Source organism: Protobothrops mucrosquamatus, unplaced genomic scaffold, assembly GCF_001527695.2.
Source record: "Protobothrops mucrosquamatus isolate PMUCROS unplaced genomic scaffold, P.Mucros_1.0 scaffold_204, whole genome shotgun sequence".
Taxonomy (NCBI): Eukaryota; Metazoa; Chordata; class Lepidosauria; order Squamata; family Viperidae; genus Protobothrops; species Protobothrops mucrosquamatus.
The window spans coordinates 114,486-137,864 of NW_015386280.1; the positions used below are offsets into that span (position 1 = coordinate 114,486).

At 43.7% G+C, this 23,379-nt stretch overlaps 1 protein-coding gene across 1 annotated transcript in view; it reads left to right on the plus strand.

Moving 5' to 3' along the window:
* Positions 1–23,143, plus strand: part of EGFL8 (EGF like domain multiple 8) — a 26,769-nt gene extending 3,626 nt beyond the window's left edge. The window contains exons 3-9 of the mRNA XM_015826031.1: positions 4,942–5,061; positions 6,230–6,342; positions 7,196–7,291; positions 9,062–9,226; positions 18,851–18,927; positions 21,018–21,159; positions 23,094–23,143. Of these exons, the coding sequence (XP_015681517.1) occupies positions 4,942–5,061; positions 6,230–6,342; positions 7,196–7,291; positions 9,062–9,226; positions 18,851–18,927; positions 21,018–21,159; positions 23,094–23,143 (763 nt within the window). The remainder of the gene's footprint in view (positions 1–4,941; positions 5,062–6,229; positions 6,343–7,195; positions 7,292–9,061; positions 9,227–18,850; positions 18,928–21,017; positions 21,160–23,093) is intronic.
* Positions 23,144–23,379: the final 236 nt, after the last annotated feature.

Below are 23,379 nucleotides of genomic sequence, written 5' to 3' on the forward strand. Positions count from 1 at the left end.
CCAGCAAGCGGGACTGGCCTAGGGGATTTTATAGGGGTTTTAATTACTTTTAAATTTGACATTCTTAAATATTTCATTTTAATCAAATTTTAAATTAGGTGTAATATGTTAGCTTTTTATCATTTGTCAGCCGCCCTGAGTCCGAAAGGAGAAGGGCGGGATATAAATACAATTAATAAATAAATAAATAAATAAATAAGATGCAAAAAAAAAAAAAAAAAAAAAGGAAGTCCCGTGCTTTTGACAGGAACTAGTGCGGTATCTGTGGAACTCATTGCCACAAGAATATCCTGAGGATTGCGGCTGTTTATTTTATTTTATTTTTTAAAAAAGATTCATCAACTAGGAGAACTACTGATAATTCCTAGTTGTTCTTTTTTCTTCGCGTGGCGCAGCTCTTGCTAAATTCTGCAGCTTTTTGAATATAGGTAGTCCTCAAATTATGCAGATATTTGAACTTCTGATGGACCTAGCTGGAGGTTACTTAAAACCCAGATTTGAAGTTCTTATGACTAACCCCGCCTGCAGTCATGTGCTCACACTTCGGGTGCACAGCCACCAGCCTCCGTTTACGGCTATTTGCAGTGTCCGACAGTGACGTAATCATGTTTGACGACAGTTTTGACAAAAATTGGCTTTTACTTCTGATTTTGGCAAATTCACACCCAGAGCAAACCATTAGTCTGCTTAAGGACTGCGTTGTTTGCTTAACGACCGGGGTGATTTGCATTGCGACCATCGCAAAAAAAGGTCATAAAATCAGGTCAGTTATTTGTCTGCTTTACAATTGTCATGAGTTACGACCTTGATGGGTCCATTACGGTCATAACTTGAGGACTACCTGTAGTAGTGATCATTGTTAATATTACAATCCATGGATTGTGTTCTTGGAAAGTTTTTTTGAAAGTGGTTTGCCCTTGCCTTCTTCCTCCAGTTGAAAGAGTGACTGGCCCTAAGTCAGTCAGGTGACTTTGTGCCTAAGGCAGGACTTGAATTCACAAACCGCCACTGTTCAATCTAGCAACTTGGACCAACGCTGTACACCCTTACGGCTCTCATAATAGTGGTAATTTTTAAAATTAATGATTTGATTCTGTGCCATCAAATCAGTGTCAGCTCTTGGTGGCCTCCCTAGATAGACCTTTTCTCAGAAACCCGGATAATCCTCGACTTACGACCATGATTGAGCCCAAAATTATTTGTTAAGTAAACTTTGCCCCATTTTACGACCTTTTTTGCCACAGCTGTTAAGTGAATCGCTGAAGTTGTTAAATTAGTAACATGATTGTTAAGTGAATCTGGCTTCCCCCATTGACTTTGCTTGTCAGAAGGGACACGGTAACCGTCATAAATATGAGTCGGTTGCCAAGCATCTGAATTTTGTTCACGGGACCATGGGGATGCTGCAAAGGTCGTAAGTGTGAAAAATGGTCATAAGTCACTTTTTTCAGTGCTATTGTAACATTGAACGGTCACTAAATGAACTGTTGTAAGTCAAGGACTACCTGGGGTAATGATACCCATGGAAACTGGGAGTCAAGCTATTTTCCAAAGCGGCTTAGGGCAGACAAGAAGCAATGGATGGAAACTAATCAAGGAGAGAAGCAACCTAGAACTAAGGAGAAACTTCCTGACAGAACAATTAACCAGTGGAACAACCTGCCTCCAGAAGTTGTAAATGCTCCAACACTNTTATTATTATTATTATTATTATTATTATTATTATTATTATTATTATTATTATTATTATTATTATTATTATTATTATTATTATTTGCTCCCCAGCAGGCAACTATTTAAAGGTAGAAAAAAAAATCTGCTTGAAAAAAATGTTAGTTCTCTGTTGACTATTGCCCACGACTACTAATTTGTCTTCATATGAGCACATCTGATGCTCATAGAGTAACAGTAATATTTATTTCTTTGTTATGGGTTTATCAAAACAGAAGTAGTTGGAAGTACATAAATTGCAAATTGCTATGAAAAAGTTGAATCAAAGCAACTGGATATTAAAAAAAGAACACCTCAGATTGAGACAGTTGGTTTGCCTAAAGCTGAAAACGGATTTTTTTTTCCTCTTCAAGAGACTTTGATAAACATTATGTGTAGTAAATAATCATTTCTATTCAGCTTTATTTCATATGCGGCAAATCGAAGTACTGTCCCAAAGGTGCTTTTTCAGGAGGCAACTGGATTTCTTGTTTTCCTTTGAAGACGTTTCGCTTCTCATCCAAGAAGCTTCTTCGGCTCTGACTGGGTGTTGGGGAAATGGAAGGATCCAGTCAGGGCTGAAGAAGCTTCTTGGTGAAACGTCTTCAAAGAAAAATAAGGAAGTCCAGTTGCCTCCTGAAAAAAAGCACCTTTGGGACAACCATGACCTGGATGACTGAGAATCTCCAGACACATTTAGAAGTACTGTATTTTCTATTTACCTCATCTACCTATGAACTGGACCTTTTAAAACTGTTGGACTGAATACGATCAGAAGAACAATACGCCTGAAGGCAGGACAAGAAGCAATGGATGGAAACTAATCAAGGAGAGAAGCAACCTAGAACTAAGGAGAAACTTCCTGACAGAACAATTAACCAGTGGAACAACCTGCCTCCAGAGATTGTGGATGTTTCAGCACTGGAGGTTTTTAAGAAGAGACTGGACAGCCATTTGTCTGAAATGGTATAGGGTTTCCTGCCTGAGTAGGGGATTGGACTCGATGACCTCCAAGGTCCCTTCCAACTTTTTATTTTTATTATTATTATTATTATTATTATTATTATTATTATTATTATTATTATTATTATTATTATTATTATTACTACTATTACTATTACTATTACTATTACTATTATTACTATTATGCAAAACCTTTCTCAGATTCAACCACAATTTCTCGAGATATCATTGACTCTTACCTGCCAGAGCAAAGGGGCTTCATGCCACCGGAGGTTGTCAAGACGAGACAGCCATTTGTCTAGAATGGCACAGGTTTTCCTGCCTGAGCAAGGGGTTGGACTAGAAGACCTCCAGGGTCCCTTCCAATGCTGTTATTCAGTATTATTCTATTATGGACCCGTGGATTTAACCACCATTGGAAAAATGTTCTCAGTCAACCACGTCATGGCTGTCTCAAAGGTGCTTTTTCAAAAGGCAACTGGATTTTCTCTGGTTTTCCTTGAAGTCATTTCGCTTCTCATCCAAGAAGCTTCTTCAGTTCAATCTAGATCAGTGATGGTGAACCTTTTAAAGACCGAGTGCCCAAACTGCAACCCAAAACCCACTTATGCATCGTCGAATGCTGGGTGGGTGCGGCCCATTGGCTGGGTGTGGCCCATTGGGTGGGTGTGGCTGTGGTGGTAACGGCAGACTGGGTGGGACTAAAAAGTTCAATCAATCAATTCCAACTTTGCAATATCTTTTTTTTCCCCGCGAGAAGTTGAAATTGACTGATTGATTGAACCTTTTTTTTTTTTTGCACACAGCAGCGGAGACCTAAAGCGAAAAGGTTTTATAAAACCCAGCTGAGGGCCTAGGACTGGGGTGACGGCGCGCGTGCCCACAGAGAGGGCTCTGAGTGCCGCCTCTGGCACCCGTGCCATAGGTTCACCACCACTGATCTAGATGGTGGTGATGGGGGGAAATGGAAGGATTATACCTGTAAGTGCTGCACACAGGTATGATGGTGGGGGGGGAGGATCCTTCCATTCCCCCCCCCCAACCATCCAGTCAGAACTGAGAAGCTTTGTGGGTTAGAAGCGAAACATCTTCAAGGGAAAAAAACAGTCCACTTGCCTTTTCAAAAAGCACCTTTGAGGCCCCATTGGAAAAAGACTCATGATAGAGGAATGGGAGATATAACAAAATAACAGAGTTAGAAGGAACCTTGGAGATCTTCTAGTCCAGGGATAGACAACCTTGGCTCTTTTATGACTCATGGACTTCAACTCCCAGAATTCCTGAGCCAGCAGAAAGTTGAAGTCCATGAGTCATAAAAGAGCCAAGGTTGCCTACCCCTGTTCTAGTCCCACCCCCTGCTCAAGCAGGAATCCCTACCATTTCAGACAAATGGCTGTCCAGTCTCTTCTTAAAAACGTCCAGTGTTGGAGCACCTACAACTTCTGGAGGCAAGTCGTTCCACTGATTAATTGTTCTGTCAGGAAGTTTCTCCTTAGTTCTAGGTTGCTTCTCTCCTTGATTGGCCACCATCCGTTGCTTCTTGACCTGCCTTCAGGCGCTTTGGAGAATAGGTTGATCCCGTCTTTTTTTATGGCAAACTTTATTCCTCTTTCTGTACCTGTTTTCCTCTGCTCCAAACCACTCCCCTGGGTTCAGTGTCCCCCTTATCCTGCTGATGTGGGAAACAGAAGATGAATTGCTACAGGGAGAGAATTTAGAGGAGAGGGTGGGTGAGTTTTGTTTGTTTCTAGGTTGACTCTGGAGATTGTGTGCACCAGTCCCTGCGGTTTTCTTGGTAAGGTTTCATTAAGTGGTATGCCCATGCCTCCTCCTTCCTAGGGCAGGGGTAGGCAACCTTGGCTCTTTTATGACTCATGGACTTCAACTCCCAGAATTCCTGAGCCAGCATGGCTCAGCTTGGAAACCTCTTCCTTTCTTCTCAGCATGGTTGGCTCAGGAATTCTGGTAGTTGAAGTCCACAAGTCATAAAAGAGCCAAGGTTGCCTACCCCTGTCCTAGGGCTAAGAAGGACTGACTGGCCCAAGGTCACCCAGCTGGCATTGTGCCCAAGGCAGGACTAGAACTCACAGTCTCAGAGTTTCCTGGTTTCTAGGCCTGTGCCTTCACCGCTATATCAGACTGGTTGCATAACAGAAATTAGCCAAGGATAAAACCAACTCCTGCTACTCTAGGCTTTTTCTGATCAATTCTGTATGGATTAGAGGAGACAATTTTGCTTTTTCAGTTTCCTTCCATTTCCACCCACAGCCATGTGTGTGCCCGAAATACGTTGAGGATCCCCCTAGCCTACAATGAGACGTACGCCAAGCCCCAACACCATCCATATTTGACGTTGTGCCCAGGACCTCGAGTGTGCAGTACTTACAGGTATGAATGATCAAAGTTTTGGTCTGACAAAGAGCCAGAAGGATTTGCGAGTCCTAAATCTGTGGCCGAGGAGAGGGAGAATGACAACGCGGCATTCCTATTTAATGCAATTTTATTTTTAGATCAACTCCCCCAATGCTTGTCAAGTCTAGGCGTTTGTCGTCTACCGTTCCCAAGTAATATTTCCAATTATAAATGGGTTTCAGGTGTTTCAAGAGGGAGCAGTCTAAAGCAGTACCCAATGGCATGCAAGGACTGTGCAACATTTTGGATCTGAAGTGAAAAGACGTTTTGGAGTGTGCAGGGCCTGTTTCAGATTGCCAAGGAAGGCAGTCTTATCAAGCAAGCTCTGTTGCTGTTTTGTGTCTGACATAATAATTGCAGCCTCTTTTTCAAATATTATCTTTTTAGAGACATACAGGGAGTCCCTGACTTACGATCACAGTTGAGCCCATACTGTGGCAAAGTGAGACAGCTGTGAAGTGAACTTTGCCCCATCGTACGACCTTTCTTGCCACAGTTGTTCAGTGAATCACTGCAGTTGTTAACTTGGTGACCCGGTTGCTGAGTGCCTCTGGCTTCCCCATTGACTTCGCTTGTTCAGAAGGTCACCATAGGGCAGGGGTAGGCAACCTTGTCTCTTTTATGACTCGTGGACTTCAACTCCCAGAATTCCTGAGCCAGCCATGCTGAGGGGAAAGGGAGAGGTTTCCAAGCTGAGCCATGCTGGCTCAGGAATTCTGGGAGTTGAAGTCCACGAGTCATAAAAGAGCCAAGGTTGCCTACCCCTGCCATAGGGGATCACGTGGCCCAGGGATGCTGCAAACATCATCAATAGGAAGCAGTTGCCAAGCATTTGAATTTTGATCATGTGACTGAGGGCGTGCTGCAAAGGTCGTAAGTGTGAAAAAGCTTAGGAGCTGTGGTGGCGCACTGGTTAGAATGCAGCATTGCAGGCAAACTCTGCTGACTGCCAGGAATTCGATCCTGACCGAACTCCATCTTTCCATCAAGTCAATAAAATGAGGACCCAGATTGTTCGGGGAGCAATATGCTGACTCTGTAAACCGCTTTAGAGAGAGCTGTGAAGCGGTATATAAGTCTAAGTGCTGTTGCTATGGCTCTGTCTATTCTGCTCAGGAGAATGAACATGGCTTCTCTTCCGTAGGACGACCTACCGGATAGCCACACGACAGGTGCGGAAAGAGATCCTACAGGCCAACATCATTTGCTGCCCAGGATGGAAGAAACGTCACCTGGGGGACACGAAGTGCGAGGAAGGTGAGCGATCAAATCCCAGAGAACAATTTCCAGTGGACTTTCTAGGTGCTAAATACAACAAGAGATGGTTAACAGAGGGATTTGAAGATTAGTGGAATGTTTAGCTTAACGCCAGGGTTAGGCAACCTTGGCTTAACCTGTTGACTGTTCTTTCTTCTTGTATGTAAAAGGGGAGAATTTATTGCTTTTTCTTTTTTTCAGCATCTAGCCAGGGCGGATTCTATACTGTATGTTAAATTTTAAATTTTTTTTTGGTATTTGGATCACCGTTTTTCTCTTTTTTTGTACACCAATTTTGTTGTTATCGTTGTTGTTAACACAGGACGTATCTTTTTGTTTTGTTTTGTTTGTTTACTTTTCTGGTTTGCATTTTACCTTTTATGATAAAACGAAGTAAATACACTTAAAAACACAAAAGAACAATTTCCAATGTACCATTAGGGAGGAAGAAAGACACCCCTTCTGTGCTGGCTGATCGGAGCTATCCAAGCTTTCAACAGTGGGTACGCCCAGCTAAATAAAAAGAGAATATTTGTAGCTCCTGGTTGAAATCGGGGGTCCTTGGTGCTCTCTGAGCCTGGTTGTTTTCTTGCAGACGTTTCGTTATCCAAACTAGGTAACGCCATCCGTGCTAGAAGAGAACGGCTGAGGGTTTTCTTGTCAGTTCCTTGATTAAGCTTAGCAACGCAAATGTCGGGCTCCATTGGGGTCATAAATCAAGGATTATCTGTACTGCAGCATCTCTCCACATAGGAACACAAAGCAACATCTCTTTTGAGACTAATGAATATGCTTGGTGCACTAAAAGTGTGGATACACGCGGTGAGCCTTCCCCTCTCCTTTCTCCCACCAGCCACTTGCCACAAGTCATGCCAGAATGGAGGTAGCTGCATCCAACCAAATAAGTGCCAGTGTCCGCCCGGCTGGGGTGGACTGTATTGCCAGATTGGTGAGTGGAAGGCAGGAGTCGGTGTGTGTGTGTGTGTTTGGTTTCTGGTCCTGCTTCTTCTCTTTGCTCAGATTTTTCTGGGTCTCCTTCTCATACCAGGCTGATAGGCAGGGTTTCTAGTTTCATGTGGGCAAAAATCTGACAAGTGAGCACTGGATTAAAACATAAAAAAGGTTTCTAGTCCTTATGAGGGTTGAGGGTTTGTGATTGGAAAATACAACCAGTGTGCATAGAAGGGATCAAGATGGCTCGACTACAGTCCTTAATGCAGTGCTTCCCCAACCAGGGTAAATTACCCCAAATTGAATAAAAGTGTGTTGAAGGAAAAAACTTCATCAGGGTCCAGTCCAAGCCGGGAATAGACAACGTGGAGACTGCTTTAGAAAGAAGGTTGTAGCTTATTGAAAAGGAGAGACAGACAGAAAGATGGCTCTAGAAAAAGAGATCACATGGGCTTTTATACCTTCTGGGGCTCTTGAGGTTGTTTCCTGATCCTGTTTGAGGCTTTGTATTTCCTGTGTCATGTACTTTGACCTGAGTTTGAGTGTGCCCTTGTGGTATTCTGATGGTGGTGGGCTAATCCTATTATGTCCCAAAGGTCATATCCTGCTTCCCTGGGGCTGTGGCTGATGGCTGTTGGATTATTTGGTGTGAGGGATTCTTGATTCTACGGATCTTTCTTTCTAATCCCAGCTTCCTGACTCCAATCTTTCTGACAAGATTATCACATCTGCATTTCTGCAGACCTGGTTTCTGTCTGGGGTGGAGAGACTTGGGTGTGTGTGTGTTGGTTTCTGCCTTTAAAATACTTTGGGGAAATATATTCTGTCTTTTTAATATTTTCCAAAATATTTCTTTCTCTGGATTCTTCCCACAAGTGGTTTTTGTTTGAGTAATGACATACAAACTCTTTACCCATCACAACAAGGTTTTTTTTTTTCCTGCAGTCAAAACAGATATTATGAAGTGTTTTCTTTTCAATCAGTTACATTTTTCAAGCCACTACTTGTCTATGTTTCTGGATAATTACAGGTAGTCCTCGACTTATGTCTAGAATTGAGCCCGTTTCTGTTGCTAAACAAGACAATTATTGCTTTTGCCCTCTTTTATGATCTTTCTTGCCACAGTTGTTAAAGTTAGTCACATGGCTGTGAAGTGAATCCGGCTTCCCCATTCACTTTGCTTGTCAGAAAGTCGCAAGAGAGGGGATCACAGGACCCCCGGGACACTGCGACCGTTATAAATGTGAGTCAGTTGCCAAGGTTCCGAATTTTGATCATGTGACCCTGGGGAGGCTGCAATGGTGGTGTGAAAAATGGTTGTCACTTTTCTTCGGTGTAACTTCGAACGGTCACTAAGTCGAGGACTGCCTGTAACAAGGGTTAAAAACAGTACAGTTGTTAAAACAAGGGCATTCTAGGGATGGGGGGGTGTATCTGGTGAAGGCCCCTTAATGCCGTAGCCAGGGGTAGGCAACCTTGGTTCCTTTATGACTTGTTGACTTCAATACACAGAATTCCTCAACCAGCCATGCTGACTCAGGAATTCTGGGAGTTGAAGTCCACAAGTCATAAAAGGGCCAAGGTTGTCTAACCCTGCAGGGCCTCTAGCCAAATACAATGGTTACCACTCTTGGTCAGAATGGTGCATGTATCAGGAAGGATATCGTTCCAGAGGCAAAGATTTAGCCAAGATTTGACCAGATATGGATATTCCAATCAAAACTCACTGTTCTGATCACTTTTTAATTTGTGGCTTCGGTTTGTTTAGATGTGGACGAGTGTGTCACGCCGCTTGCTCGCTGCGCACAAGACTGTCTTAACACTGCTGGCAGCTACAAGTGCCAGTGTCGGGCTGGGTACGCCCTGGAGCCAGATGGCAAGAGCTGTCGTCTGCTTCCCACCGGCCAGGCGGTCCCTCTGCTCGGCACCAAAGGTGGGTATTACGACGACCGAGAGCTTGCAGTGTGAAAAGGCAATGGATGGAAATGAACCAAGGAGAGAACCAACCTAGAATTAAGGAGAAATTTCCTGACAGTGAGAACAATTAACCAGTAGAACAGCTTTGCCTTCAGAAGTTGTGGCTGCTCCAACACTGGAGGTTTTTATTATATAGTTATTATAGAATAGAGCTGGAAGGGACCTTGGAGGTCTTCTAGTCCAGCCTCAAGCAGGAGACTTGTCTATACCATTTTAGACAGTTGGCTGTCCAGTTTCTTCTTAAAAACCTCCTGTGATGAAGCTCCCACAACATCTGAAGGCAAAGCTGTTCCACTGGTTAATAGATCTCCCTGTTAGGAAGTTTCTCCTTAATTCCAAGTTGCTTCTCTCCTTGATTAGTTTCCATCCATTGTTTCTTGTCCTGCCTTTTGGTGTTTTGGAAAAAATAAGTTGACCCCCTCTTCTTTGTGGCAGCTCCTCAAATACTGGAATACTGCTATCATGTCACCCCTAGTCCTTCTTTTCTCTAGACTGGCCAAACCCAATTCCTGCAACCGTTCTTCATATGTTTTTGTCTCTTAATCATCTTAATTGTTCTTCTTTGCTCGTTTTCTAAAATCTCAACATCTCTTTTGTAGTGTGGCGACCAAAACTGGATGCAGTATTCCAGTATATAATAATAATAATAATAATAATAATAATAATAATAATAATAATAATAATAATAATAATAATAATAATAATAATAAGTAGTAGTAGTAGTAGTAGTAGTAGTAGTAGTAGTAGTAGTAGTAGTAGTAGTAGTAGTTGGAAGGGACCTTGGAGGTCATCTAGTTCAACCCCCTGCTCAGGCAGGAAACCCTATATGGCTGTCCAGTCTCTTCTTAAAAACTTCCAGTGTTGGAGCATTCGCTGCTTCTGGAGGCAGGTTGTTCCACTGGTTAATTGTTCTAACTGTCAGGAAGTTTCTCCTTAGTTCTAGGTTGCTTCTCTCCTTGATTAGTTTCCATCCGTTGCTTCTTGTTCTGCCTTCAGGTGCTTTGGAGAATAGCTTGACTCCCTCTTCTTTGTGGCAGCCCCTGAGATATTGGAACACTGCTATCATGTCCCCCCTCGCCCTTCTCTTCATTATTTTAAGAAGAGATTCGACAGCCATTTGTCAGAAATCGTATAGGGTCTCCTGCTTGAGCAGGGGGCTGGACTAGAAGACCTCCAAGGTCCCTTCCAACTCTGTTATTTGGTTACTCTGTTAAAGGAAGGCAGAGATGACCTTGGGGAAGAGACCAATGAAACTCTTAAAGGAGGAGAAAAGATTACAGATTAATCCTCAGTTTCACAACTGGTTGCTTAGTAACCATTGAAAGTTACGATGGCCCCCCAAAAAGGTACTTACGGCCCAGATTTGAAATTGCAATGGCTGCCCTTCTCCCCCACAGCCACACCATCATATTTTTTTTGTTCTTGGCAACCGGTCTGCATTTATGGCTCTTTGCAGCATTCCATTCACAGGAATGCAATTTATGGTATTTTTGGCCAGAAACTGGTCTTTACTTCTGATCTCCTGCAAAAAATGCCCAGGGTGAACAATGGGTTCACAACAACCGCCACAAAGAAGGTTGCAAAATCAGGCACGGTCACAGGATGACCTGTTTAACAGCTGACACAATCATAGTTTTAGGCTCAATTTCAGTTGTTCAGTTGAGGACTACTCAGTCCTGGGAAAGTGGGAAAAGTGAGAAACTCAGAATAACCCAGTCTTGATCGTATTTGATATAAGAGGGGGGGAGGCACAGGAAAACCCCCAAGAGGCTTTCTGTTCTTATATCCTACAATACAAAAGTAGCATTCCTAGAATAGGTGTGTGTGTTTCCCATTTGAGTGACCTCAAAGTGACAATATGGCCCTGAAATATAAAATCGGCTACACGCAGGGGGGGGGGTGTCTCCAAATTTGGCCACTTTAAGACTTGTGGACTTCAATTCCCAGAATTCCTTATGCTGCCTAGGAAATTTTGGGAGTTGAAATCCACAAGTGGCCAAGTTTGGAGAGCCCTGTGCTACAGCATTCCCTTGAAAAATATTAATTTTCTGCATCTAGGCAGGACACACATCACCCTGGAATTAATTAGGCATTAGATCCCAGTTTGAGTCCTTGAAACGGGTGCTACAAATGAGGGAGCAAATTGGTTTTCAAGGTATAGGACAGTGATGGCGAACCTTTTAGAGACTGAGTGCCCAAACTGCAACCCAAAACCCACTTATGCATCGTCGGGTGCCGGGTGGGTGTGGCCCATTGGGTGGGTGTGGCCCATTGGGTGGGTGTGGCCCATTGGGTGGGCGTGGCTGCGGTGGTAACAGCAGACTGGGTGGGACTAAAAAGTTCAATCAATCAATTCCAACTTTGCAAGACCTTTTTTTTCCCCGCGAGAAGTTGAAATTGATTGATTGATTGAACCTTTTTTTTTTGTATACGGTGGCGGAGGCCAAAAGTGAAAAGGTTTTATAAAACCCAGCTGAAGGCCTAGGACTGGGGCGACGGCGTGCGTGCCCACAGAGAGGGCTCTGAGTGCCGCCTCTGGCACCCGTGCCATAGGTTCGTCACCACTGGTATAGGATTTGAGCCAATGAGATAATAAAGAAACCAGTTGCTGTTAAAATACCTGATTTTCCACAGCTGCAGTGGGCAGGACACCAGCACATAAAAAAGCTTCCTATTCTGTGTTATTATGATTAGCAGAATAGTGGTGATGTCATTGCTTGTATGCTACTTGTATGCTGCTTGTATGCTGGCTAGCAAAATCCTACATGTAGTTACTCAGAAGTATGTCCTGTAGCATTCACTGGGACTTCTTTTCGGGGTTTAATATAGCTCAAATTTAGCTAAATGTTGGCACATCGGAGAATATTTTTTCAGTGGTCTTGAAGCTGGAGTGAAAAAGAGAATGAGATTAACCAGAGACAATAAGGATTTGGATTAGAACAGGCTTCCTCAGCCTGGGCATAGAATCAAGATCACGTGAAGTATTAATACCACTTTACAATGCCTTAGTAAGGCCACACTTGGAATACTGCATCCAGTTTTGGTCACCACGATATAAAAAAGATGCTGAGACTCTAGAAAGAGTACAGAGAAGAGCAACAAAGATGATTAGGGGACTGGAGGCTAAAACATATAAGGAACAGTGGCTGGAATTGGGTATGTCTAGTTTAATGAAGAGAAGGATGAGGGGGGACATGATAGCAGTGTTCCAATATCTCAGGGGCTGCCACAAAGAAGAGGGAGTCAAGCTATTCTCCAAAGCGCCTGAAGGCAGGACAAGAAGCAACAGGTGGAAACTAACCAAAGAGAGAAGCAACCTAGAACTAAGGAGAAACTTCCTGACAGTTAGAATAATTAACCAGTGAAACAACCTGCCTCCAGAAGCGGTTAATGCTCCAACACTGGAAGTTTTTAAAAAGAGACTGGACAGCCATTTGTCTGAAATGGTGTAGGGTTCCTGCCTGAGCAGGGGGTTGGACTAGATGACCTCCAAGATCCCTTCCAGCTTTATTATTATTATTATTATTATTATTATTATTATTATTATTATTATTATTATTATTATTATTATTATTATTATTATTATTATTATTATTAGTAGTAGTAGTAGTAGTAGTAGTAGTAGTAGTAGTAGTAGTCTGGGGACTCCATCTTACAGAATTTCCTAGCCAGCTGTGGCTAGAGTGCTGTGTAAATCCACAGGGGGAGGGGCAGCACACAAATTCTGGGGAGGGGCAGCACACAAATTGGGCAAATGGGAGAAGGAGAAAAAGAGGATGAGAAAGAGGAGCAATGTACAGGTAGTCCTCAACTTACGACCATAAACTAAGAGGATCACATGACCCCTGGGACAGTGCAGCCATCATAAATATGAACCAGTTGCCAAGCACCTGAATTTGGATCACATGACCATGGGGATGCTACTATGAAAAATGGTCATAAGTCCCTTTTTTCAGTACTTATGAATGGTTTTCAACTTTGAATGGTCACTAAACGAACTGCTGTAAATCAAGGACTACCTGTACTGGATCACTTGAAATTTGCAAAGCCAACAAACTCTAGCCTAGAGAAACTTCCTTTAGAGCAGGGGTCTTCAAACTTGGCCCTTTTATGACACTTTGCTTGTCAGAAAGTCACAAGAGAGGGGATCACAGGACCCCCGGGACACTGCGACCGTCATAAATGTGAGTCAGTTGCCAAGGTTCCGAATTTTGATCATGTGACCCTGGGGGAGGCTGCAATGTTGGTAAGTGTGAAAAATGGTTGTAAGTCACTTTTTTCGGTGTAACTTCGAACGGTCACTAAACGAACGGCTGTAAGTCGAGGACTGCCTGTAACAAGGGTTAAAAACAGTACAGTTGTTAAAACAAGGGCATTCTAGGGATGGGGGAGGGTATCTGGTGAAGGCCCTAGTCAGGGGTAGGCAACCTTGGCTCCTTTATGACTTGTGGACTTCAATACCCAGAATTCCTGAACCAGCCATGCTGACTCAGGAATTCTGGGAGTTGAAGTCCACAAGTTTTTCACCCCCGTTCTAGAGTCTCAACATTTTTTTTAATAATGTGGTGACCAAAACTACAGTAGATGCAATATTCTAGGTGTGGTCTTACTAAGGCTTTATAGAGTGGTATTAGTACCTCACGTGATCTTGATTCAATGCCTCTGCTAATTATTAATGTTAATCATTCCCGATGGCTGAAATAAAACTTCTGTTGCCTGCCCAACCGGATGGCTTCTGTCCATCCATTCTGTATATCTTGACCTTTGCTTTAGGACAGAGGTAGGCAACCTTGGCTCTTTTATGACTCGTGGACTTCAACTCCCAGAATTCCTGAGCCAGCATGGCTCAGGAATTCTGGGAGTTGAAGTCCACGAGTCATAAAAGAACCAAGGTTGACTACCCCTGCTTTAGGAGAACCATCTCGTGTGGGCCATCAACAGCCAGCTGGTAACCTTGGGAATGTATTTTGAATTCCTTTTCTGCATGGCTGAAGTGTTAGTGAAACTCCGAAGCGGCTGACAGTTGCTTAGCAGTGCGTGTTTCATATTTCTACCAACTTTCACATCCTCATCTCACGACAGAGCAGAACCTCGCCCAACAGCTGAGACTTTCCTTTGGACTCAGCAAACAGCTTCTGGTTGATGTATGACACAGGAGGAAATGGCAGAAACACCCAGCGCTATCATGGAGCTGCACAAGAGAGAATCTCAAAGGGCACCGAATGCCATGCTTTAGCACAGGTTCCGCAGCAAACAGTCTCAGGAATAGAATAGAACTGGGACCTTGTGTTCTGTCCCAGCCTATGTGAATCCTTGTTAACTCACAAGGATAAACCCCTCTTTTAACAAGTAGGCTGGAAATGCAGGAAAAACAAACCCCTTTTATCAATTAAGTACAGGCCTGCAAAATGTCGCAAAAGCAAAGGCAAAGAAAACACGCAAACGGAGAATTGTCCCAAGGCAAACAGAACACAATTCAAACGGAGAATTGTTCACAGGCAATTCAAACAAAACATGAAACTTGTGTCCTTTGCAAATGGTTGCCTTCAGCAACCAGCACCGCCCACACCTTCCCTTTTTATTATGCAGCCCCAAGGCATGGGTTCTCAATGCCTTCTCCTCCTCCCTTGGAGTCATCCCATTGCCTCCCTCTGTCCTGCTCTTGTTGCCTGTCTGCATTTGCGAGCGTCTATGATGTCTTCCAGCTGTGAGTCCTCAGAGCCTGACTCAGCTGCCCAGTACAGCTGGGTCTCAGCCTGAGCACGAGTGGAGGGGCCAGGCTCGTCATCAGATTATAAGTCCTGGAGCTCATCAGAGCCTTCCTCCAACTCTGATGGCTCTCCAGGCCCCTCCTCCTCCTTCTCCTCTGATTTTCCGGACTCAGTTGCCGGGTCCGTCCACTGGCTGGCACGGAATCACAACACTTTGGAGGTCTTCTAGTCCAACTCCCTGCTCAAGCAGGAGAACCTGTCCTATACCATCTCAGACAAGTGACTGTCTGGCCTCTTCTTAAAAATCTCCAGTGATGGAGCTCCCACGGTTTCTGGAGACAAGCCATTCCACTGGTTAATTGTCCTCGCTGTCAAGAAGTTTCTCCTTAATTCTAGGTTGCTTCTCTCTTTGTTCAGTTTCCAACCATTGTTTCTTGTCCTGCCCTCTGGTGCTTTGGTGAATAACGTGACCCCCCTCTTCTTTGTGGCAGCCTCTCAAATACTGGAATACTGCTATCATGTCACCCCTATTTCTTCTTTAGACTAGCCAAACCTGCAGCCATTGGATCATCTTAATTGCTCTTCTCTGAACTTTTTCCAAGGTCTCAACATCTTTTTTGTAGTATGGTGACCAAAATTGGTTGCAGTATTCCAGGTGTGGTCTCACTAGGGTTTATAAAGCGGTATTAATACTGCGCATGATCTTGATTCTATGCCTCTGTTTATACAACCCAGAATTGTATTAGCTTTTTTGGCTGCTGCTGCACATTGCTGGCTGATAGCAAGTGATCGTCCACTAGGACTCCACGGTCCCTCTCACAGTTACTCTTTTTGAGCCAGGTCTCGCCTAATCTGTACTTATACCTTTGACTTTTCCTGCCTAAATGTAAAACTTTGCTTTTCTCCACATTAAAACTCATTTTGTTGGATGGGGCCCATTGTTCCAATTTGTCAAGATCTTTTTGAATCCTGAGCTTGTCTTCTGGGGTGTTGGCTATTCCTGCCAGTTTAGTGTCATCTGCAAATTTGTTGAGTTCCCCTTCAATTCCCTCATTTAAGTCATTGATGAAGATATTGAAGAGTATACTGGGTCTAAGACGGAACCTTGTGATACCCCACTGCTTACTTCTCTCCATGTGGATGTAGTACCATTGAGGACTACTCATTGAGTACGGTTTGTCAGCCAGCTACAAAGCCATCTGGTGGTGAGGTTGTCTATTCCACCTTTTTCTAGCTTACCAAGCAGTAGATCGTGGTCTACTATGTTGAATGCTTTTCTGAAATCTAGGCACACTATGTCCACAGCGTTTCGCTGGTCTATTAATTTAGTCCCTTTATCAAAGAATGAAATAAGATTAGTTTGGCATGATCTGTTTACGCTGTTTGGCATTCCAATGTCCAGTTCAATGGCTTGCTGGGTCGGGGTTTACCCCCCCCCCCCGCCTCGTTTTTGAAAGCTCCGGGATCTGCAAGGCGATTTTTGCGAAGGATGGGATAAACTGGCGGTAGAAATTTGCGAACCCTAGAAAGCTTTGCAACTGTGCTTTCAGTAGTGCTGAAGTGATGTACTCAATAAAATTTTACATTAAGAGATCAAAATGTCTCAAATGTATTTGCTTGGTTGGGTTCGTCAATTGGAACCTTGACACTGCAGGCATCACCTTGTTCTTGTTTTAAACACTCTGGTCTGTGTCATTTAGCTGCACAACAAGAGTTATGACAACCCAGGCTGCATCTGTTGCTTAATAATAATAATAATAATAATAATGATAATAATAATAATAATAATAATAATAATAATAATGATGATAATAATAATAATATTTGGAAGAATATCTGAAGGACAATGATGAAGATGCACTGAAATTAATATATCAGGAAGGCTTACTGACTACTGGAGAGACCAAACTGGCCTACAAGAAAGACCAAATGAAGAACAGAATAGAGACATGGGAAGACAAAGCACTACATGGCCAGTACATAAAAAAAATAGCTGGGAAAGCAGATAATAACAAGACCTGGCAATGGCTAAGAGCAGGAAAATTGAAGAAAGAGACCGAGGGTCTAATTCTGGCTGCACAAGACCAAGCCTTAAGGACAAATGCATACAAAGTCAAAATTGAGAAGACAGCAACAAACAGTAAGTGCCGCCTGTGCAAAGAAGCTGAAGAAACAGTGGACCACCTGGTAAGCTGCTGCAAGAAGATTGCACAGACTGACTACAAGCAGCGGCATGACAAAGTAGCAACAATGGTGCATTGGAAGATCTGCAAGAAATATCATTTGCCTGTAAGCAAAAACTGGTGGGATCATAAAATAGAGAAAGTCATAGAAAANTTCGCTATTAGTCAATTGCAAAAGGCGGCCTTACTAGGAACTGCTTCCATCCTGCGACGATATCTGTAATACCATCAAACATCCACATCTGCCTATCCCAGGTCCTGGGAAAGGACTCGATAGGTAGACAAAATGCCAAATCCAGTCTGAACATCTGGCTGACTGTGCGATGATCCATAATAATAATAATAATAATAATCCCAGGTCCTGGGAAAGGACTCGATAGGTAGACAAAATGCCAAATCCAGTCTGAACATCTGGCTGACTGTGCGATGATCCATAATAATAATAATAATAATAATAATAATAATAATAATAATAATAATAATAATAATAATAATATAATGCTACAAAAACTGTGCTACTCAGAACATCTTACATTTTAAGGAGTACCTGGTTGATACCTAGGATGCTGGCAGCAACTGGTGTCAACCATCAGTGCCAGTCAATTTGAATGTTCAGTTGACTGAGGTTCATGTCTAAATAATAATAATAATAATAATAATAATAATAATAATAATAATAATAATAATAATAATAATAATAATAGAGTTGGAAAAGACCTTGGAGGTCTTCTAGTCCAACCCCCTGCTCAGGCAGGAAACTCTATACCATTTCAGACAAATGGCTGTCCAGTCTCTTCTTAAAAACCTCCAGTGTTGGAGCATTCACCGCTTCTGGAGGCAGGTTGTTCCCCTGGTTAATTGTTCTAACTGTCAGGAAGTTTCTCCTTAGTTCTAGGTTGCTTCTCTTCTTGGTTAGTTTCCATCTGTTGCTTCTTGTCCTGCCTTCAGGCGCTTTGGAGAATAGCTTGACTCCCTCTTCTTTGTGGCAGCCCCTGAGATATACTGTATTGGAGCACTGCTATCATGTCTCCCCTGGTCCTTCTCTTCATTAAACTAGACATACCCAATTCTTCTTTGGTTGCACTGAGGTGCAGATGAGGGCCGAAATGTGGTGAGAAGGTGATGCATTCAGTTTCACAACTTTTCTCCATACAAAAAGGAAACGCTCTTTGCCAGCAATAGAGTTGAGAGTTTCACATTACAGTTGGATATTGTTAGACTTGTGTAATTTGCAACTGCTCCATAAATAAGGTTGACTGGGTGTTGAGCGTAGTAGTTGAAGAACCTGTTTTCTTTTGCGGAAACAAGTTTCTAGCCCCTAAGATTTCACAAAGCTTGTGTATACATTATTGTTTTGTTAAGTTTCCTAGTCTGCTTTTCCTCCAGAGGCTTTTGATTCTCAGAAGGAAGTGAGGGCGCCGCTTGGTCATAAAAATGACAGAGAAATCAAATTGCTTTGCCAAAAAAAATCGAAGCAATTCTAAATATATTTGCAAGAAAATGGAGCACTCGAGTCTGAGGTTTGATAAAACTCACATGGGATCAGCGAGTCTGAGGTTTGATAAAACTCACACTTGCGGGGTCCTGAAACCAGGTTAAGAACTGTCAACTCTCCATAGATAAAAACAATCCATGTACCTGTTTTGATACAGCTCAACTCACATTTTCTTCATGTTTCTCTTGCAGTGCAAACTTTAGGGATTCAGGAGACAATTCCCAATGAGATCCAGGAACTCCAAGCAAAAGTAGAACAGCTGGAAGAGGTGAGTCCCATTCTCTAAAATCTTTGTATTACTGTCTGGAGCAGCGTTTCTCAGCTTTGAGAAGTTTAAGAAGTGCTGACCTCTCCTCCCAGAATCCTCCCAGCCAGCATGGAGTTGAAGCCCACACAATCTTGAAGACACCAAGATGGAACAATATTGCTCTAAACTGGGGATGTCCAATTTTGGTGACTTTAAGACCTGTGGACTTCAATTCCCAGAATTCCCCAGCCAGCCACAGGAATTAAAGTTGCCAAGCTTGGCTCTAAAACTCTCAGACTTTATTTCTTTTCCAGATAAATAGAGGCAGTCCTTGACCTATGACCAAAATTGGAATCAGAAGGTCCATTTGTAAGCAAGGCAGTTGTCACATGAGTTGAACCCGATTTTACAACCTTTTTGGTCGTGGTTGCTAAGCGAATCACCGCAATTGTTAAGTAAATTCTGTGGTGCTGAAGCGAATCCAGCTTCCCCCATTGACTTCGCTTGTCGACAGCCAACTGGGAAGGTTGTAAATGGCGATCACATGACCACTGGATGCTGTAAGCGTTACAATGTATGTGCCGGTTGCCAAGGGACCAAATTTCAATCCTGGACCAGGGGTGATGGTGATAAGTGCAAGGACCGATGGAAGTCACTCCTACACAGGTAGTTTTCAACTTATGACCATAATGGAGCCCTGCCCATCATGGTTAGTAAGTGGTGGTGGTTGCAAAATTTTATGACCTTTTTTGGGGTGGTTAAACGAATGCGGCGGTTGTTCCTGTTTTGCTATGGGCTTGGCTTGGCTGAAAACTGTAAGTAAACTGGAAGTAAATGCTGGGGTTTTTTTGGGGGGGGGAAATCATCATAGAATATGGTCGGGGGGGTGAGGGGATGGCAACCATTGCAGATTTGAATCTAAGTTGTAAGTAGTCCCAAGGTAAATCTGTTGTAACCTTGGTCGCTAAGCAACTGGTCATAAGCCAAGGTCTACTGCAGGAGTCTTCAAACCTGGCCCTTTTATGACTTGTTGACTTCAACTCCCAGAATTCTGAGGAATTCTGGGAGTTGAAGTCCACAAGTCATAAAAAGGGCCAAGTTTGAAGACCCTGGTCTACTGTATGGCAGAACTGCCTCTGCTGCTAAGAACCAGCCTATTTTAATTGGTAGGAGAGGCATTAATGATAAGCATTAATGATATGCATTAATGAGGCATTAATGATAAGCATTAATGATATGAGGGAAAGGATCTTCAGTGGGTCTCAGGTGTGGCACAGGCTCCTACAGGTATTGTCCTTTCCTGGTATTAGGAAGAGAGTAACAACACATCTTTCCCCTAGAACCAAATCATCTTTGGTGAACATTCATGTCCATTTTTCACCCCACCCCCCCGTTTGCCTGGAGGAATATATAGCCCACTATTAGTTTGTTTGATCCTTAGTACTTTTCATTGTTGGAAGCTGTTTTAAGTGTTGAAAAAGACGAAAGGGTAGGTATAAATGCATTTTTTTTTTAAAAAAGTGGTAGAACTTCAGGGTGAGAATTATGCATTTCCAAGATGGACAGTGTGTGTAGTGGCTAAGGTACCCCTGTACAAGCAAGGATCTACTCTCTATTTATTATTTTATTTATGTGTTAAATTTATATGCTGTCCATCTCCTTATCCAAAGGAACTCTGAGGGACTTTGAAGCAGTCCCCCCATTTCTCTTTCACCCCAGAACCAGTATGGTGAAATAGTGAAGGGGTTGAGCTAGAAGTAAGAAGATGCAGGTTGTAGACCAGGGGTGGGGAACTATGGTCCCTTTATGACTTGTGGACTTCAACTCCCAGAATTCTTGAGTCAGCCATGCTGGCTCAAGAATTCTGGGAGTTGAAGTCCACAAACCATAAAGGGGGCCACAGTGCCCCAGCTCTGTTCTAGACCAATCCTAAGCCATGGTAACTCTCTAAATCCGGCACCATATTCTCAACTCACCCTATCTACTCCATAGGTGGAGTTGCAGGTGGAAAAAAAAAATCAGAGGAACAGTTCTGAAAGTTACTTGGAGCTTCTCAAGCCAAGGTAGTACCTGATTCTTAATAAGTGACTTGGGCCTTTCCCCTTTCTCAGCGCCTGGAGCTTGCCATCTCTATCTTGCCAACCTCTGTGGAGCCCACCCAGATCAAGGAGATGTGGAATCGTCTTCGTTATTTAGACCACGTGGAATCCCTCAGCGAGCAGCTCCTTTTTCTGGAGGAGAAACTGGGAGACTGTGAGTATTGAAAAACCCTTGTTGTTGTTGTTGTTAATTGCGAAGTCATGTCTGACCCATCACGACCCCATGGACAACGTTCCTCCAGGCCTTCCTGTCCTCTACCATCTTCTGGAGTTGATTTAAGCTCACGCCTACTGCTTCGGTGACTCCATCCAGCCACCTCATTCTCTGTCGTCCCCTTCTTCTATTGCCCTCAGTGTTTCCCAGCGTTAGGCTCTTCTCCAGTGAGTCCTTCCTTCTCATTAGGTGGCCAAAGTACTTGAGTTTCAACTTCAGGATCTGGCCTTCTAAAGAGCAGTCAGGGTTGATCTCCTCTAGGACTGACTGGTTTGAACGCCTTGCAGTCCAGGGGACTCGCAGGAGTCTTCTCCAGCACCATAGTTCAAAGGCCTCAATTCTTTGTCGCTCAACCTTTCTTATGGTCCAACTTTCACATCCATACATTGCAACTGGAAAAACCCTACCCACAAATAATTGCAGACAGTTCTCGACTTAACAATCACTCGTTTAGTGACCATTCAAAGTTACAATGGCGCTGAAAAAAACACGATAGTCTTCAGATTTATTTACCATTTGCAGTGTCCCCGTGGCTCTATGAGCAAAATTAGGGCACTCGGCAACCGTCGTGTATTGAGGATGGCTGCAGCATATCGGGGCCACCTGACCGTCATTTCTGACTCTACGGCTGGTTTTTGACAAGTAAAGTGAACGGGGGAAGCTGGATTCATTTAATAGTGCAGTGACTTACCTAATGAGCAAAATAGGTCATAAAATTGAGCACGACTCGCTTAATGACTATCTTGCTTAGTGACGGTAGAACCAGTCCCGATTGTGGTTGTTAAGTCGAGGACAACCTACGTTAGCTGCCTTGTGGGTTGGCAATTTTGTGAGAGAATCCAAGCCTTAAACACACACCCAGTCCCTGGTTCAGGCCTTACTACTTTCTGGTTTGGGTTTGGAGGGAAAGTTACAATAATTCAGCTGATGTTAGACTCCTGACTCTCATTGCCTTGACCGTTGGTCACAGGGCTAGCAATCCTAGGAGAGATAGACTGTTGTAAGTTGAGGACTATGTATACCAGACATGTCAAAGACAAGGCCGGGGGCCGGATGCAGCCCGCGAAGTGTGTTTCATGTGGCCCGTGAAGCCATCCTGGAATCAGTGAGGGAACGGCCCCCTCTGCCTCGGCCCTGGCCCAGGCCAGCCGGGAGCCAATGTACAATTTTGTGGTGGCCATCTATGCTGAAACGCATTCACTCTTAGCTCCATAAGCCCCCCCCCCGCATGGCCTGAGAGGAACAGTGAGGCTCCTCCAGTGGACCATGCCTTGGCGCTTGCCCTGGTCCCACCCCCTTCTGCCAGAGACCCTCAGATCTGTCCCACTCCTGCCCAGGCCCCCACAGGCACCCTTGACGCGAACTATGTAGAGCTGGCCACACCCACCCAGTAGGCCACACCCACCCCATCCACGCCCACCCAGTAGGCCGCACCCATCCTGGCCACACCACCCGGCCCTGAGGGCAACCACAATGCTGATGCGTCCCTCAATGAAATTGAGTTTGACACCCCTGACATATACTGCTATTACTAGCGGAAGACTCACTTGAAATTGCGTGGGTCAACCTGTCCTATCCAATTGCTCGCTTCACCTTAGATTGGCTGATGAAGGCAAACATTTCATCTGCCTGGTGAAGTCCATTCTGGTTCATCAAAAGATTACTTGCCTTTCAGAAACCACAGCTTTGAGTGGCTTTATTAAACAATTGGGAGTCATTTCACTACAGTATTGCGTTAATAGTAGCTCCGGTGCAGGCACAGCCCGGGCGCAGATCAAATCCCTCTCCAAAATAAAGCTTGGTTTGGTTTCATTCTTAAGCTAATATTTTCAGTTCCTAGGCCTCATTGTTTCCTTTGGTGTCTTTACACGCAGGTGCCTGTCAAAATGATAAAAATGGCTTTGGCTACGATCTCACCCGGTGATGCCCGAATCTTGGGACTCAAAACTGGATCGGCAGAAAACCAGCGTTATCTTTTCCCTCCTAACTCCGCGCTGGTGCTCCTTGTCGTTCGAAGCTCAAATTAATTTCCTTTATTTATGCTAGTGGGCATGGCTTATTAATTGAAAACCAAGCACAGTGGGCTGCAACTCTGCTGGATTAATTACAGAACAAAGGCTGCCTTCAAATCCCATCGAAACCTCCAGATGGTCCCCCCCA